Raw genomic sequence first — 19,185 nt, 5'->3', positions numbered from 1 at the left:
AGGCTTCAGGCGTGACACGTGCACGATTTCTGTGCAGCGGTAGCGAAGGTCCAAATGAGTTTGACTAGGCGTGACACGATAGCTCGCAGGGGAGCTTTCCTCAAGGACTGTATACGGGCTTGTGAAACGGTGAAGAAACTTTTCACATAGTCCTGGTCTTCGAGTGGACGTCCAAAGTAGGACGTCGTCACCAGGGCAGAACCGAACAGTACAGTGGGTGGCGTCATACCGGTCCTTGCGGTAGTGCTGACTGGCTTCAGCTTGCAGACGAACCCCTCGATGGCAGGAGTTGACACAGGAGACGAACTGTTCTGAGAACTGGCTTGGGGTCGACACGGGAGTCGATAAAAATGTGGTGTCCAGCATGAACGAGGGGTAGCGGCAGCATACGAGGATATATGGAGAATAGTCGGTAGTCCGTCAAATTGCAGTATTAAAGGCAAACGTAACAAATCGAATACTTGTGTCCCAGTTGGTGTGATCAGACCAAATGTACACAGAAAGCATGTCCGAGAGTGTCCAGTGAAATCTTTTAGTGAGGCTGCTCGTTTGCGGGTGGCAGGGGGAAGTGGTTTTGTGGACTGCTTTCGAAGCACGAAGAATTTCTTTGACGATACTGGACAGAACCACTCTGCCACGATCACTCAAAAAAGCACGAGGGCCCCATGGCACAGCAGTAGGCGCGCAGGAAGTATGCTACCTCTGCTCGTAGCCAGAGCCAATTGGTGCCGTTTCTGCATAACGTGCTCGGTGTTGAACTTCTGCCACCCCGATATCTTAAAGCCGTGCCAGGAAGAGGCCCGTAAGGATCTATACCAACCGCTTGTAAAGCCATGGACGGAGAAGGGATGGGCTGCAAGAGTCCGGTAGGCGGGGATGTGGATCTCCTGCGCTGCTGACACGGTCGACACGACGCAATGTAATGGGCAACGCAGGAGGACATGCCAGGCCAAAAAAAACCATCACGGACGCGACCGTAGGTTTTGTTGCTTTCTAGGTGGCGCGCTGTGGCATTGTCCTCAAGAGCTTTTAGTATCTGCGCGCGGATGGAGGGCGGCGTCACGGGCACACATTGGTGGTCCGATGAGAGATGAGTGTACAACATGCAACCCAAAAAAGTATTGAAGCTAGTGACGGCACTACTGTTTGGAGGATGCGATGAGCCAGTAAGCTGGTCGATCATGATGAGTCAGTACAGACCCACACAAAAAATGTGAGTACGATAACGAGTGAATACAGACCTGAGTGCATGCACTCGCGAGTAGCACTCACGAGTGGTGCTCATGAGTATAGTACTCGTGATTGCATCCACCTGCGAGTAGTACTCACAAGTACCGTAATCATGAGTATAGCACTCGCCGGCACAAATTTGTGAGTTTTATCACACACTTGAATCGCGACGTGACTGCAGGAAGTCTCGCGCGTTTCGTGGCGCCGCAGCGCTCCTTTTAAGGAGTTTAAACCGAGGTGATAAGGGGGAAAACCGCCTATTTAGTCATTCCCTCTGCCGCTGATCTCGGCACTTGCTTGTCACGTGGTTGCCATATCAAAAGCAACGGCAGGGATGTTGTCCTCACTGGACTAGCTCCGTTCAAACTATAGGTGAATAGACCTAGTTAAGCGCATGAATTCAACCTATCGGCCGTTTGTGAGAACAAATTGTGGAAACACTTTGGAATATGAGTAAATGTGAGTACTATTGGGAGTACCAGAATAATACCTAACGATACAATAGTTCAGGGGAGGTAGACATCCCACCACTAACGACAGAAGAAGTAAACAAGGCTTTGAAAGAAATGCAAGGGGCCAAAGCTCCTGGTCAGGATCAGATATCAACATGGATATTGAAGGACAGCGTGCAGATTGTGCTAGATAAACTGACCAGCCTGTATCCGCAATGCCTAAAGATCGCGAGTGTACCGCAATCCTAGAACAACGTGAACATCCCCTTAATTCATAAGAAAGTGACATGAAGGACTTGAAAAATTACAGGCCGATTAGCTTACAGTCAGTCGTCCATACTGTACTTAGCAAGGTAGTCACCAACAACTTCTACCATCTTAAATTTCAGTCAAGCCATTGAACAAGCAGGGATCTGACAAAGGCTATTCAACAATACACCATATTCACAAGACCAATCAGGTGATAAAAAATGCGCCGAGCTTACGAGCCCCTCAATATAGCCTTCACAGATTATGAGAAATCATTTGACTCGGTCGAAACCTCGGCAGTCATAGAGGCATTGCGGTATGAGGGTGTAAACGAGCATTACGTAAGAAACCCTGAGGACATCAACAATGGGTCCACAGCTACCATAGTCCTCCATAAGGTGAGCAATAAAATACCTACAAGGAAGAGCGTCAGATAAAGAGACAGAATCTCTACAATGTTATTCACAGAATGTTTACAAGAAGTATTCAGAACATTGAATGGGCAACAGGTGGGCGTAAAGGTTAATACAGAATACCTTAGTAACGTCATATTGGCTGATGACGTCGCCTTGCTCAGTTACTCGGTAGAATAATTGCAAAGCATGATTATTGCACTGGGCACGCAAAGTATACTTCTTCGCGGCTGAAAATTCACCCACTGAAACCTAAAGTTACACTCGATAGCCTGGGGAGAGTGCTGCGGTTTTATATAGGTGGCGAGGCAGTGGAAGTGGTAAATGAATATATCTACTTAGGCCAAGTAGTGACCCTGGATCCAAACCATGAGGCAGAGATAATTAGAAGTAAGATAATGGGGTGCAGTGCATTTGGCAGGAATTATTCGATAGTGAACACCAGCATACCGATGTTCCTGAAGAAGAAAGTGTATAACAGCTGCATCTTATCGCTACTAACCTACGGGGCAGAAACTTGGAGGCTCAATAAAAAGTTCACCTTAAATTCAGGACGACTTAGTGAGCAATGGAACGAATGATGATGTGTGTAAAAAAGGAATAAAAAGAGCGCGAAGTGTGTCAGTGAACAGAGGCCTGTTAAGGACTACTTAGTAGAAATGAAGAAGAAGAAATGGATTGGGGCAGGGTATGTAATATGCAGGCAAGATAATCGTTGGTCATTAAGGGTAACAGAGTGGATTCCTAGACAAGGCAAGCGTTGCAGGGCGCGGCTGAAAGTTAGATGGGCAAATGAGATCGAGCCGTTTGCGGGGATAAATTGGTCGCACTTAGCACAGGACCGGGATCATTGGGATCAATGGGAAAGGCGTTTGCCCTGCTGTAAGCGTAGACAGGCTGATGATGATTTTGATGATGAAGGGTGAGTACAGAAACTGAGTACCGATTGAGAGCGAGTGAGTACAGATTGACTACGAGTGTGAGGGAGTACAGATTGAATATGAGTACTAGTGAGTACACATGAGTTAGAGTGATACGGATTTAGTACGAGTAATTCTGAGGACTAATGAGTTTGAGTGCAGATTGAGTATGAGTACAACTGAATACAGATGAGTGGAGTACGAGTGAGCACAGATTGAGTACTACTACTCGTGAGGAATAATGATGTTGAGTACAGATGAGTACGATTACAAATGAGTATGTGGTGAGTGAGTACGAGTGATTTTGAAAACAGACGAGCTTTTTGAGTCTGAGTTTTAGCGAGTTCTTTATGTTTTGCCGACTTATGAACACGTGACTTCCACTATATTTCGTTCCAGGATAGTTACAAGCCCGGCATTTCTGGTGCAATGCAGAACGCTAAACTTGTTTACATTGCCTCGAACATTGCATTTGGTTTGTTTGTTTTGTGTTTACCGCCCGATTGCGCTGGCCTGCGCTGGTCAGATAACATGTCCGGCATAAAAATAGAGAATAGAACAAGGGCTTGACTTGGCACACAGCTAACACAGACCACCGCAGCTCGGCCCTAAGAAAAAACCTAAACAAACAAACCCAATGCAAGTTTCGCGGCAATATGCTGCGCCTGGCTTATAAACTGACATACCCCGCCACCCTTATTTAGTATAAAAATGCCCATAATAACGAAAGGAGACCTTTCAAACTAAAATATCATGGGTTGTTGGGGCTCGTACTCAGGCCGTTTGCCCTAAAAACCGAGCTTCTGACAGTAGGCTATCGCGGCCGAACAGCGGAGACCTTTTAAGCCCTTCTCAAAAAAGATCCCGGGTCACCTCTACCAACGTGCAACCTGGGGAAGGGAGAAGCATGCAGTGTATAAGTGTATTCTTGGCACTTTTGCGTTTTGGCTCACAGAGATGAAACCGCTGGGTGTAGAGGTATAAAGCTTTGCTTTAAAATTCTCATGTCTTTGAAGCAGGATGCGTTCTAGAGCAAGGCGTTGGAAAACGAGTGTCCCGGTGTTTTAGTAGCATGACTACTTGAAACGGCGACGGCGATAGGAGACGCCAACAACCCCAGCCCTTAAGGGTCTTCGTTCCTAACAAATCAGCTGTTCCAAGTGAACCAGTAGGTGGCGCTGGGTGTGTGCAGGACGTGCCTGGCTTGTACCCACAGGGAAACGGAAAGGCGCGTGCGTACCAGCAGACGAGTGCCGGCGTGAGCCCCACATCGTAGCCTACATATAATAAATACGCTGCCTCAAACACTCTGTCTGTCCGGCTGGTTCCATCGGTGCAGTGTACGCGGCAATGGAATAAACACCCTCTACGTGTTCTGCTGCTGTAAATCAATGCCGGCCTAATCCTTTCCGCAATTCAATATTCATGCTTTCGCACTCTCGGCAGTGTAAATAAGTCTTAGGTGTGTTAGAATTTTAACAAAGACACAGACAAACAGGGAAATCAACTTGTTTGTGTCTTACGCCGTACTAAAGTGTGAGGTGTCTACGAGAATCTTTCAGGTGCAGAAAGGGCACCATTGCCGGTTACTGCCTTTGTAAGCTGCTGCTTTTATTCCCGTTCTGACATCAATCACTGCGATGAGCAAACAATCTTAAGTGCCGTAGTGGCAACAACAGACAGTAGCCTTCCAATGGCAAGAAAATTGTAATGTCAGTAAGACAGGTTGGTTTTCGATAGTCTGACACACTATGTTTCGCGTTTTCATGTTAAAGCATGCAGACTTCTTGGCCATCTAAATAGAACAATACATTTTATAGTTCCTATTAAGCTGTTTAAAATTGCTGTTTGATCAAGCGTTAACCTACCTTGAAGTAGCTGTAGCTGCACGCCACTGTTACTATAAACAACTGTGAAATCATTACTCCTTATTGACTATTTTCGCGCGTCTCACAGCGCCTGTATATATGTTGCCACTTTAGCCAAAGACTAGAACACGCAGTACTTCGCCCCGATGAGCCCGACGTCCACCTGGTTTCAGTGTTTTCGGTAAATAACTTTTATTATCTTTCGGGTAACCTTCAGTTTTCATGTTGAATGCATATTTTCGTATCTTATAAGTGTGGTTAACTGCAGATGAGCTCATTTAAAATTTTTCCTACTAATATTTATCCCGCTTGTGGCATTGCTGTTGGCGTAAAACGCCGCAGAATACCAAACACAAAACGGTCAGCTTATTCATTAAAGTAGGACAGAAACGAAGAATCCCGTATTTAGAAATAAAGCGAGTCATACATCAAATTACATAAAAGCTATACATAGAAGTTCTAATCAATTCACGCTAGTTTAGTTTGAAGAATCCGCACACGTGCACTTGATTATCTTACCCGTCTTGACGATTGTGTTTGCAATTGCTCCTACAAACCGTGATACCCAAATGGTATATATGCCCCCCTAATAAAACGAGAGCTGACCACAGGGGCAATGGAAGCAGTTAGGACCTGTTTAGGTACCCCTCGCTGTACACAGTGTGCGCAAGGTGCGTGAAAACCAATACACTAATTGCAGCCACTGAGTGTCAAATAATACTCAGCCAAGCAAAGAGACAATAAAAACTTTGTAGAGTTAGAACAATAATGTCCTGATGTAATTCTGCGATACTGACGATTCCTAAACTTACAAGGTGATACCCACGAATCGGCATCAAAAGAGAGCTTGAATAAAAAGCATGGCGGCTAACCGGCAATCAACGATACATCTCGTGCACCCACAGATATAACAAACAGGCTTCGATTAGAACAACTATTTCCACCAAAAAAACTTTGCTCATCGTTATCAGTGTTATTCGAACTTATACCCCATTCACGCACGGAGAGATGGTGTGTGAACATAATCTACCAAGCGAAATCTTACATATGCGCAATGGATTGTTCAAAACTCCAGCGAAAATTATTCTTTTCTCGTCTACGACATGGATGAGAAAACGTGACAGTAATTATGTCGTACCGGTCAACCCCTGCATGTTTTCTCCGCAAGCATCTGAGCGGCATATCTGACAATTAAAGGTCTCATTTCACGGGAACTGAATTTCATCAAAACATTCTCTACGCTACTCCTCTGAAATGTAGGACACGTTCACTATGTTCAGATTTTAAAGACGATAGTCTTTCTTCGGCTACTTTTACCCAGATATTTTGGTCTGTCTGTATGTCTGTCCGTCTGTCTGTCTCTGACCCGATTCAGCCACCCGGCCAAACTCAAACAAGGCCTGCGCAATAGCCTTATTTAGTCACAGCTAAATGTGCCCGTCTAAGTCCGGTGTAATGTTTATACTTGTCAATATTGGTGAAGAACAACAAGATATTACGCAAATATAAGACCACAAAGTTATACAGAAATGAAATTTGCAGCGTTCATTTATAAAAAATCGTACATGTTCGATTTCTGCGAGATTAAATACATCAAATGCCGAAAAAAGAATCCCTCCGCCGTCGCCTGCTGTCGCCCGCGCCACTATAGCTTCTGGCGCCATTTTAAGAAATCAACCGGCAACAGTTACGCAAGGTTCCACTAGATAGATTCCACGCTCTGCTTGCAACGCACGTGGAGTAGATAAGCGCGGTTCTATAAACGTTGAAGTAGGGCGCCTCGATTCACGCGCGTCTTCGCCGTACGGCAGCGTTGGCATCAGGACACCCGGTTTGGAGCAGTGGAACGCAGGAAATTTAAAATGATTTCAGCAAACCTTTGGCGTCTCTACCTTGGGAGGAGCGCGACGCAAGAGGAACAACATGAGAGATGAGCGGGAAAGCTAAGGGAGGCATTTACTTGACAAAAGTCGATAAAGACTATCGTCTTTTGACGATATTTGCAACGAAAGGAGCAGATACGCGGCCAGTTTTTTTTCCGTAGAAAACGGGCGGCTATTTAAAACGAAACTTGCGTTTGTTGGCAAGTTTTCTCTTGTAAGATCCCCGTCCCTTATATGATGTCGTCGTCGACGACAACGCACAACTGGCGAGTCCTTCGGACATATTTAGCGAATTCGTACATTTTACCTTTTATAGCCTTCGTGTGAACGATATTTGATAATAACCATCTAATTTGTGAAAAAAACGGGAATGGTTTAACTCTTTCGGGACCGCCGGAAAAAGTGATGAAAAAGGGAGGTCTCGGTAAAAAAATTTTATTACATGAAGCAAAGATACCATCCTGCTTTAGCATATACCAAAATGCAGCTAATTATATGTTCTTTGACATACAATACCGTGTTTTACTTCAACACTGACGATAGCACCATGAAAAAATCAGAAAGTAAGAACTTCGCAAAAAAACTACTGAAAAAGATAGAAAAAAGCGTAAATCTAAGAATAATTAAAAAGAATAAAATTATTTCAGGATATACAAAATCTAACACAATGCTTTGATTATTCATCACGAAAGTTTGATGCGGCTAGGTGTAACTGGTTTTTTGTTTTGTGTGTGATTTCTTTGGCACTAGGGCCATGGCTACGTCGTCGCCCAGGTACACGCCGGGCTCTCGGCTCGGCGAAAACGTGATCCGTTTCTGCGCTGGTGGCAGGAGATCACCACAATAGGTAGTTAACACCTTAGCGAACAGATATAAACTAGCCAGAACATATTTCAAGCGCACATACCTACTCCAGAGCCAATTGAAACCGAAACCAACACCCACCTTTGAGCGCGATTCATGTTCCAGGCTGATCGACACCCGAATCCTCACTTGAGCTGAAATGCGATCTCTAAAGTCGCATTTCGACTCTTCACTGCCACTCTCATCGTCAAAATCCACAGTAGAAGGCGAAGATATGCGAGACGAGACGACGCGGATCTCTTATCGCGCTCGCGCGTGAGTATGTTTACATTCGGAACCACCGCCCGTCAGAATAAAATATCTGATGCGTTGCCGCCTGGCGATAAAAAAAGAAACTTCACAAAAGAGAAAACTCTAGTTTTCAAACTATCTCCTAGATGTCGCTAGGTGTTCCATCGAGCGAAAATTTTTATTCTGCAGGCTCGCGAAACCATCGATCATATGTGACCGATGGCCTATAGGAGCGGTCCCGAAAGAGTTAACACTTCTATACCTAGTCATCACCAGTGAAAACTGTCTTTGGCTTCACGTTGCGAAGACTATGCGCACAGGGTTTCATAAAATTTAGTTCACCGCTACCACACTTCCGCTACGGCGTCAGCGCGCTGCCATGGCGAGACTGAGCGACCATGCCGCCGCGAAGCAGCCGTTATACCCTCGCCTAGTAGGGTGGTACCAAATCGGAGAGGCCCCGAGCGAGGGCCCCTGCAATGCCCCACGTGCGGAGGATCACGTGCTGGACGTCACACCTGCGAATATAGGCATCGGTAGCTTAAGGTTATTGTGACGCGATGTCATACATGCTATTAGCTTGCCATAAATGGCGTAGTAATTGGTTGTACTACCGTAGTAATTTAAGCAATTGGGTTGGTGATCAAAGTGCAAGATGCTTTATCTTCGGCCACACGCGAGAGCCCATAGAGTGTCACTTTACAAACTAAGGCTTTCATGTAGCTTAAACAACTGAATGGAGGCGCATATAGGGCTTTTAACAACTCCTTTCTCTTTCCTTGAGCAGCCGTGTTTATAGCATTGCTCAGAAAAGCCCTCGCATGCTGTTTTGAAAGCTCAGTATTCGGATTGAAAATAACGATGTTCGTCTGGAAGATGAAAAGCTGATTTTTGAAAAACTTCTTGCCGGTATGAACAAAAATAGCGCAGAAGAACAGTCTGCCGCTTATAGATGTGGGATAGCCAGTTTTGTAACGGCAAGGTTGGCACGGCCGCTGCATAGTTAAACGTACTGCTGTGTGCGCACATTTTTGTCGCACGTACATGAACACACCTTTTATTTTTCTTGCAGAATCCAGGAATACTGCCGACCACCGCCGAACGATAAATGTGGAAAGTCTCCCCTGGAAGTGACGTGTAAAAGTGAGACGCCTTTAGTGAAAAGTACTCAGACTTGCGGAGCTGAGTCCATCTTCAGGAAGCCGCTATTCTTCGTCACAGCTGTAACACACCTGTTCTTCTTTTACATCCTCAATGTTATCGCAAGCATCGCCATCGATGTCGTTTTGGGCAAGGACATTCCCATGAAACAAACAGTGACCATCGCCCCGGTCGCTTCAGTGCTGGACTGCGTCGGACGTGTGTTCGTGCCCATGGCGACAGATGCAGGTTACATTGACCGCTCGACACTGATCACGATCGACTACACCGTGATCGCCATAGGGCTTCTCATCCTGTCCTTCGTACGAGATTTCCCCAGAGTATTTTTGACCGGTGTTGTCATGGGCCTCTTCAACGGACATGCAGCCTCGGTGCACAGTGCGCTGATGGCGGACGCCGTCGGCGTTGACCAACTTCCCCGCAGCAACCACATTGTGATCGCTACAGCATCGCTCGCCTTTCTCACCAAGCCATTCCTGATAGGTACAGCGCATTACTTTCCCAATCCTTGGTTCCTTTGAGCTAAGATTAAAACTCAGCTCATCAATTTGTTTATTTATTGTTAATATCAATTAAACTCTTTATTTAAGTTCAATATAAGAACAATAAATACGCATTTCCTCAGCACTGTAACCCAACTTAGTGCCCACGTCAAATTTAAGGTTAACTGTATTTTTCTTCACGAGTAGGATTAAAAAATTACTAAATTAATTTTGGATCTCAGCTGAAGGCATTACTTTATAGTATTCTTTTTATATATTGACATGCGCGCTCCTTTGCACATCCTTATTTTGTTCCACTCTTGAAAGATATTTATGATTTTAATACTTCTGATCCAGGGTATAATTAAGAGTTCAAAGTTTTGCTGAACCACCTTGGCAAGCTCTGCCAATGGCCTTGTACTTTGTAAAGTTATTTAAAATGAGCCACAGACGGAAAAGAGGAATGAAAGTTTCGTTTTAAATCATTCGTTTCCCAAAACTGAAATTTCTGTCAGAGCGATCAAATGTTCGTTTATAACATTTGCGCACCTGTGGTCGCAACCAACGAAGGCTGCATGGGCAGACCAGGCACAGCGCATACTCATAAAATTTGTTGCCGTGCTCTGTACCACGCTCATAACCACTCAGTGTATGTTTCTACAAAAACCTTAAGCCTTATAAAGTGATTTGAACGAATCGTTTAAACATTTCCCAATTCTTTCTTGCGTTTCATTGAGTGAGACGAACGTCCTAAATGCACATAACTGCTTCTATTTTGACATAGAAAATGAAGAAAATATTTCTGAGAACCAATACATTCGGCACTTCGTTTGTTTGCTACAATGAGTGATAAAACTGTAGAATTAAAATTTCGGAAGGGTGCAAAGTAGCCATCAGAACATTTTCAACTTATTTGCATCCGCCGCAGGTGGACTTGACCACACCACACCACGGCCAATCCGCGTGTGCAAATCGGCAAATTTGGCGAGCGAATAGGCCTAAATGTGCCTTTGCGCTGTTTCCCCTGGGCAGATTACATTTTTATGGCGCAGCCCTGTGGCGGCTTTCTCTTGGCTTACCGGGGTGTCGGCTTCACCGAGTGAACAATGGCAAGTCCGATGGGTGAAAGAGAAAGCGAACGATGACAGAAAACAAAGGAGGAAAATGTCGCGAAATTCAGGGAGGATGGCGGTTTGTCGTGGTGGCGTGAGCTAGCGCTCTCCGAAAGTGGGTGGGGTGGGGGTAAGGAGGGGGCAGCATGCTGTGCCCGCACGAGGCGCTCGATCGCGTGACGCTCGCCGAAAACGTGAGGGGTGCGTGCGCGTGACTACAATTTGCGTTCGCTTAAGAGGCAGTTCGCGGTCCCTTCCTGAGACGCACTTCGCACCGCCGACGCAGAGGCTCATCATCGCTGCCGTCGAGAGAACCCACGAGTGAGTGCTGCCTCAGCGCACTGCTGCTGCGCCCAAATATCGCTTTAGGGAGAATGGTAATCGCCAGCTAATATTTTTTTCTGTAATCGCACGCTGGACCTTCCCATTCGCCAAATTCGCTCGTTTGGTCACACTGATAGGTCATTCTATTGTATCGTGGTCACTGCCATGCGTTGTGATTTTTTAGATTATAGAGTTCCGAAAACTGATGCTGAGCATGCATCCTTTTTTTTTCAGGGTACTTCAAGGACGAGCTCGACAGCTACAGCAAGCTTTACCAACTCACGAGTGGTCTAATGTTCTTCAGTGCCCTTGTGTGGTTCGTCGTCGACTTGATCTCTTTCTACAAGAAGCGAGGAACGTGGACGGCGACTGACACAACCAAAGAAAGCGACGGGGACGCACCTGCTCTGATAACCTATCGATCCATAGACCTTACTTCATTATTGGCATAATACATGCCGTGACTTAAAGACAGCGGAATATTAGTTACACTCCTAAGACATCAAAACAACCATGCAATTGCAGCGTTTAAGACACGCTCTGACTCCAAAGCGCAATCCATACTTTACTTTCCTAGCTTCACTTAAGGTGTACAAAAATTTATTTGGGTTGTTCGTCCTGCATAAAAACGGCATTGTTTAAAGCTCACTTTCTCGCCTTTACTCTAACGAAATCTTTCTATAATTGATTTAACAAGAAATATCTGGGCCTCTTTTTTATGTTCAACTTTTCTAAACGTATTGCCTAGTTCCCTGGACTTGATGTTTTTACACGCCGAGTGCGCTGTCACGAAGGTGTTACAAGCAGTAGTTACGTAATTACAGATCTTTCATAAAAATATTCAGCCCAGCCTGCCACGCGGTCACGTGGCGGTCGTCGGTAAGCGATTCTGCGACAATAGTTCGATGGAGCGTAATACAATGTTTTGGTTAGTTCTTCAGCGGAAAGGCAAGTCAGGAATTGAACGTCCGACCTGAGTGTTGTAACCTTGCTTCTCCTACGTGATGAGCGTAACCGGAAGCGCTTCCCCAAAAAAGGAATAAATAGCAGCTGTTCCCTGCTAGGATGATAAGACAATACTGAGGGGACACAATGGCTTCTTCCCTGTTTCACTGGTGGAGACTATTTGGACAATGGTGGTTCCTGAAGTGAAAGCCTTGAAATGTCATCGAGCAAAACTGCTGTCGTCTGGGGCTCATGACAGAAATGGCTCCTTCACCAGCATTCCATACCTCGAGGCATGCCATAATACGCGAGCGGCAAGCCGGCTGGGCAAGTGGGGTGGCGGTGCCTTCGGAAGCATTTCACACTGCTGGCCCAAACTCTTCCAGTAAACCGCAGATTGATGGGACAATGTACAGCACCGAACAACCAAGAAAAAAGTTTACGAGGGAGTGTCACGTGACAACCGTGAAGCCTAGCCATAAAAAAGCAGGAAAACTCATGGTGAGTACCCCTCACGTGACAAGCAAGCGGTGACAAGCAAGGTTCTTCGCACCTCGCGCGGGCTCCCGGTCGCTCAGTCCGATGACGCGCGCTACGATCGCTACAATCACAATATGTAAAACGCTCAGCCAGCTCATAAGGCGGACAAAGTGCTGGGACAGAGCGGTAGAAATTTATCGCTCCGCGACCGTACCTAAATGCGGTGTGCCGCCGTGAAAAAGTGGCAATGACAGCGTACGACATCCCCGCATTTTACTTTATTTTACAAAACGCACCACGGTTCTTCTGGTTGTTCAAGATTAACTTTTCATCGTAACGATTATTTAACTGTGCCACTTAGGACCTCTTCTATCCCCATTTAAGATAGCGGGCAATCTGGAACTCATCATGAACCCTCCCGGGCACAAATTCGCATTCGTTTTTTCCATTTATTCCTACCGCACAGGCGAAAAGTTGTCTTCGAGCATCCAGCCGTCGTACTTGACTGCCCTGAGCCGAGAATGGTACGTCGTTCTCCCTCCCGCCCACGAAATTCGTGCTCCTGCGCATTTTTGTGCCCCATTGCAATGAAGAGAATAAAAACGTTTCAAAAACGTTCTCACAGCAGTGTAGAACAAAATATGCCATCACGCAAGAGCATCGATAGAGCTAAAGTATATAAGCAAAGGTACTTATGGCAGTGTGCACGCAAGCGAAGCCTCGCAGCTTCGCGCGCCAAAAGAACATCTTTCAGCTGATAGAACCCTACCGTAACACCTCTACACGACGTCCACGGAAGATAGCGCGATAACTCCCGGAAAATGCCAAACGCATTCGTCATAGCAAACCCGTCAAACACCACGGAGCCGTAGGCCGCTCGGTGCTTGTGAATGTTTACGGCCGCGCGTTCGAGCGAGCCAACGTCAGAACCCGAATTCTGCTCGAAGCTCTTGAGGCTTCTTCCTGCGCTGTGGTCAGTGGCAGTACTTCCAGGATCCCAGGTTGTGGTCGCAACTATGGCGAAGAATCTCCACTTCCGTTCCACTTCCACTGGCGGCCTAGCGCAGCCCCTAAATGCTACCACGAGCCTGGGGGTGTAGGAACTCCAAGGATGCTATACGCCGGGGGAGCCCTATGGGAGGAGGATGCGGCGTCATGTGGCTTGGAAAATCTGGGATGGCTGTCGTCATGCTTCCTACCAATTTTGTTTTCCTCCGTGCAACAAGCGAGCAAAATACCGGCGGATAATTCACCATCATCATCATCTCCACTGTTACACGGCGGCATGAAGGAGCAGCGGTGCAACGCGAGAAGACAGATCCGATCCCTTCGACAGCATTAACGCGGATTTAGAAGGAATGGTTTCCAAGCCGCAAGATCACAAAAGTCTCCGGCAACGAGAGGCGGAAGCAATGGCTATCTGCCGTTCAAGTGGACATCCAGGCTTTCCTCTTCACCACACATAAGAAGTGTACCACTGTCCGCGGACCTTTTACGCTAACATGCACATCACCTTTAAAAAAGCAATTAATGACAGCCATCATTGCTTCCCAAATACATGGGTTTCTTATACCTGGCATTCTGTTTCCAAAATTGCAAAACACTGACATTTAATACGGAGATTTTGTTACCAGCAGCGCTGTTGTACAAGCCTTAAGTTCGGTGTGGCAGGAAAGAATACCGAGAAAATGCGGAACACTCGTGAGCGCGTAACTCCGGCGACCGCCGAGCGTTCCCGGGACGCGCAGATGCTGAAGCAAATAGAAAACTGGCAAAACCAAAAGGAGCGCCAAAATGTCGAACGCTCGTGACCGCGTGCCTCGCGGCTACCGCCGAGTCCCCGGCTCGCGCCGTGGCTTTAGCAAAAACACACTCCAGCGCTGTCGTCAAGAGCTAACGGGCATGTAATGCTTGGCATGAGGAACACAACGATATCGATGCGTATGGCGATGACTATTAGTGGCACAGTGCAAAGCAACCACCGAACACGGAAATAAACTATTTACGTGTTACCACCGAACACGTAAATAAACGTATAAAGAAATCCTGCAGCTTCGGTGTGGTTTAAGGCTTGCGCGACTTGGTGCAAGATTCGCCAGTCGAGCTGGTGAAAGTCTACAATGCTGAGGATGACTTTTTCAAACACCACTCCCCGAGAAGAAGACAGCGACCTCTTCGATGCATAGGAAGACGATTACTACCACCACTTCTATGCAAATAAACAATGATACTAAGGCTTAACTATGTATCCGGCAATGCTCACCTGCAAAAGCTTCGCTATTCAAGACTTGCGCGTGAGTGCACACTTCCCGGAATTTTTGCAATGCAATAGTTAATCGTGATTGGCTTTTTTTCCTCAGTTCACAATGCCGGTGTACGGTTTCTTGGTTAGAACAGAAGGTGTGTATCGGTCCTTCCTCCCGAGGCCGTCGTATGGTTAATATACTCGAGTTCGCTGTTATGTCTCCGGTTTATTTACCGTAATTTACAGACAGTCCTGTCTGCGTTAAACTATACATACATACATACATACATACATACATACATACATACATACATACATACATACATACATACATACATACATACATACATACATACATACATACACACATACATACATACATACATACAGCGAATCAGAAAATGGGAAATGAGGGTCTCCGTGAAATAAGACACAAAATAAGGGTTGGCAGTCAAGAAAACCTCGGAAAGCAAGGAGGAGGTTGTGGTGGGTCATAGAAAGAGATGAAGAATTTTTTGAGTCGAAAAGAACGTGGTGAAAAAATGCCCGCCGGGTGGGATCCGAACCCACGACCTCCAGAACACCGGTCTGGTGCGATAACCACTACGCTACCGGCGGGGCTGTTTCCCCACGACTTTCTTGGGTATTTATGCTAAGGTATTTTTGTTTCCTGCACTTGGGGGTGGTAGCCAGCGACACTCGGACTACTCGGAGTGAAGGGGACCTTCTTTTTAACCCCCGGGCCGTGACTCAATTGTCTACGACATGTCGAGAGTGGTCGACCAGCGTTGAACCCTCATAAGCTCCCTTTGGCCCCAAGACTGCCAGAACAGAGGCCCTCGCTAAGCATGTAGCGAATCAGAAAATGGGAAATGAGGGGCTCCGTGAAATAAGACACAAAATAAGGATTGGCAGTCAAGAAAACCTCGGAAAGCAAAGGGGAGGTTGTGGCGGGTCATAGAAAGAGATGAAGAATTTTTTTGAGTCGAAAAGAAAGTGGTGAAAAAATGCCCGCCGGGTGGGATCCGAGCCCACGACCTCCAGAATACCGGTCTGGTGCGATAACCACTACGCTACCGGCGGGGCTGCTTCCCCAGCACTTTCTCGGGTATTTATGTTAAGGTATTTTTGTTTCCCGCACTTGGGGATGGTAGCCATACATACATACATACATACATACATACATACATACATACATACATACATACGTACATACGTACATACGTACATACGTACATACATACATACATACATACATACATACATACATACATACATACATACATACATACATACATACATACATACATACATACATACATACTGTTGCGCTAGGATCGTGCAGAACCCAATGAGACGAATGCCGGACGCACACGCAGGACGGAATGTATTTACAGCATATTTAGCCACTCAAGGAAATGAAGGTAACTCAAAAAAGAAATGTTCGCAAAGCGGGTTCGGTTGGCTTTCCACGGCAGTGGCTGTCGCTAGGCCCGCAAAACAGTTGCGTTGAGCACGGCTCACAGGTATGTCTTGTTGGGGCGCAGTGGTCGTTGAGGGTGAGGGTCGCAAACTTGGCTGCCCGGCCGCTTCACGGACAGGTCGCCAACGAGCTGGTGTGGGACGCTCCGGAACACCTCCTCGACCAAGCACACCAGGCCCGGAAGTCGTGGCCAGGACTTTGCAACCCTGCGGTCCGAGCTGGAGCATGGGGCCGCGGACGCACCACGAACGTCGGCCTCGCAGCAGCAGACACCCTGGCTCGAGCCGGAACGGGACGACGCGGCAGAGCCTTGCGGTCACTCGTGCCCGAGCCGCAGCCAGACGAAAGCTCGCCGTGGTGACCGATGGCGACGGTCTCGTAGCGGACGGCACGTCGACCGGACGTCTGACGTGGGAATGCCAATCCAGCCGTGACCTGTCTCGGTCGCCCTGCGCTTCCCGGGTTCACAGCTCTTGCTCGCACTACGCCCTCGTCTTCTTCTTCTCCGTGGCGTCCTTTTCCCAGCGGCCGCTTGGTGTCTGGTGCGAGTGAAATCTTCTTCCACTATTTTCCCCGTGCCCCCTCCGACCCACTCATCATACATACATACATACATACATACATACATTCATACATACATGCATGCATGCATGCATGCATGCATGCATACCATGCATACATACATACATACATGCATACAAACATACCTACATACATACATACATACAGAAATAAGGGTTGGCAGTCGAGAAAACCTCGGAAAGCAAAGGGAAGGATGTGGTAGATCATTGAAACAGATTAAGAATTTGGAAAGAAAGAAAGAAAGTGAAGAAAAAATGCCCGCCAGGTGGGATCCGAACCCACGACCTCCAGAATACCGGTCTGGTGCGATAACCACTACGCTACCGGCGGGGCGATTTTCCCATTCACTTTCTGGGGTATTTATGTTAGGTATGTTTGTTTCCTGTGCTTGGGGGTGGTAGCCAGCGCCATTCGGACTAATCGGGGTGAAGGGGACCTTCTTTTTAACCCCCGGGTCGTGACTCGAGTGTCTACGACATGTCCAGAGTGGTCGACCAGCTTTGAACCCTCTTAAGCTCCCTTTGGCAACAAGACTGCCAGAACAGAGGCCCTCGCTATGCATGTAGCGAATTTTTTTTTCTTCGCTTTCTTTCTTTCTTTCCAAATTCTTAATCTGTTTCAATGATCTACCACATCCTTCCCTTTGCTTTCCGAGGTTTTCTCGACTGCCAACCCTTATTTCTGTGTTATTTTCAACGAGCCCCTCATTTCCTATTCTGATTCGCTACATGCATAGCGAGGGCCTCTGTTCTGGCAGTCTTGTTGCCAAAGGGAGCTTAAGAGGGTTCAAAGCTGGTCGACCACTCTGGACATGTCGTAGACACTCGAGTCACGACCCGGGGGTTAAAAAGAAGGTCCCCTTCACCCCGATTAGTCCGAATGGCGCTGGCTACAACCCCCAAGCACAGGAAACAAACATACCTAACATAAATACCCCAGAAAGTGAATGGGAAAATCGCCCCGCCGGTAGCGTAGTGGTTATCGCACCAGACCGGTATTCTGGAGGTCGTGGGTTCGGATCCCACCTGGCGGGCATTTTTTCTTCACTTTCTTTCTTTCTTTCCAAATTCTTAATCTGTTTCAATGATCTACCACATCCTTCCCTTTGCTTTCCGAGGTTTTCTCGACTGCCAACCCTTATTTCTGTGTTATTTTCAACGAGCCCCTCATTTCCTATTCTGATTCGCTACATGCATAGCGAGGGCCTCTGTTCTGGCAGTCTTGTTGCCAAAGGGAGCTTAAGAGGGTTCAAAGCTGGTCGACCACTCTGGACATGTCGTAGACACTCGAGTCACGACCCGGGGGTTAAAAAGAAGGTCCCCTTCACCCCGATTAGTCCGAATGGCGCTGGCTACCACCCCCAAGCACAGGAAACAAACATACCTAACATAAATACCCCAGAAAGTGAATGGGAAAATCGCCCCGCCGGTAGCGTAGTGGTTATCGCACCAGACCGGTATTCTGGAGGTCGTGGGTTCGGATCCCACCTGGCGGGCATTTTTTCTTCACTTTCTTTCTTTCTTTCCAAATTCTTAATCTGTTTCAATGATCTACCACATCCTTCCCTTTGCTTTCCGAGGTTTTCTCGACTGCCAACCCTTATTTCTACATACATACATACCAATACAAGCAAACGTTTTTTTCCATCCGATTTCAGATCGCCTGCTGTGCTAAGTTACCCAGCTTCACAAAATCAGACTCGGACAGCTTCTTGATAGTTTTTTCTCGTTCTACTTTTATTGCGTGCGCCCCTGTCTGCCTGTGAGGTGTCGTTATTAGATCGTTCACTGCATACGAACATGCTGCCTTCTCCTCTGCGGTGAACAATGTAATGTTGACATGGTACAAGCTCAGACGTGGACGTACACAACAAAAGTAGAACGAGAACACACCATCAAGGAAGAAGTTCGATTTTGGAAAGCTTTATCATGGCAAATCAGGCGACAGACGATCCAAACGCACTTAAAAAGAAAAACAACCTTTTATTACTATTTGGTAAGGAGGAACCACGGGAACATGTTTTGATCCGCATGAACTCTTAGATAAATATTTGTGAGCACACTGAACGAGCGTCGAAAAGAGTTTTCCGATCTGCTGCCGCCACGTTTTGCTGGTTCCTTGCCTGAACCGCCATCGCGTCTTTCCTTCTGCATACGACAGGTGGCGCTGCCGTTCCAGTTCCGAACTTAGCATGAGCTAAGAGTTGTGTGACCGCCCGCCATCTTTTTCTACCGATTGCTGTGGGAAAGCCACCCTTCGCG

The 19,185-nt window shown here is 46.8% G+C and overlaps 1 protein-coding gene across 3 annotated transcripts in view; it reads left to right on the top strand.

The window, feature by feature from the left end:
• LOC144146856 (uncharacterized) overlaps positions 1 to 14,658 on the top strand; it is an 82,456-nt gene extending 67,798 nt beyond the window's left edge. For all 3 annotated transcript variants that reach the window (XM_077678815.1, XM_077678814.1, XM_077678813.1), the window contains exons 5-6: positions 9,183 to 9,754; positions 11,424 to 14,658. In XM_077678815.1, the coding sequence (XP_077534941.1) occupies positions 9,183 to 9,754; positions 11,424 to 11,641 (790 nt within the window). In that variant the 3' untranslated portion in view covers positions 11,642 to 14,658. The remainder of the gene's footprint in view (positions 1 to 9,182; positions 9,755 to 11,423) is intronic.
• Positions 14,659 to 19,185: the final 4,527 nt, after the last annotated feature.

The sequence above is a fragment of the Haemaphysalis longicornis genome, unplaced genomic scaffold (genome assembly GCF_048455015.1).
Source record: "Haemaphysalis longicornis isolate Haplotype H1 unplaced genomic scaffold, Haemaphysalis longicornis Haplotype H1 scaffold_7, whole genome shotgun sequence".
Classification (NCBI taxonomy): Eukaryota; Metazoa; Arthropoda; class Arachnida; order Ixodida; family Ixodidae; genus Haemaphysalis; species Haemaphysalis longicornis.
This window is presented reverse-complemented; position numbering and strand designations above follow the sequence as displayed.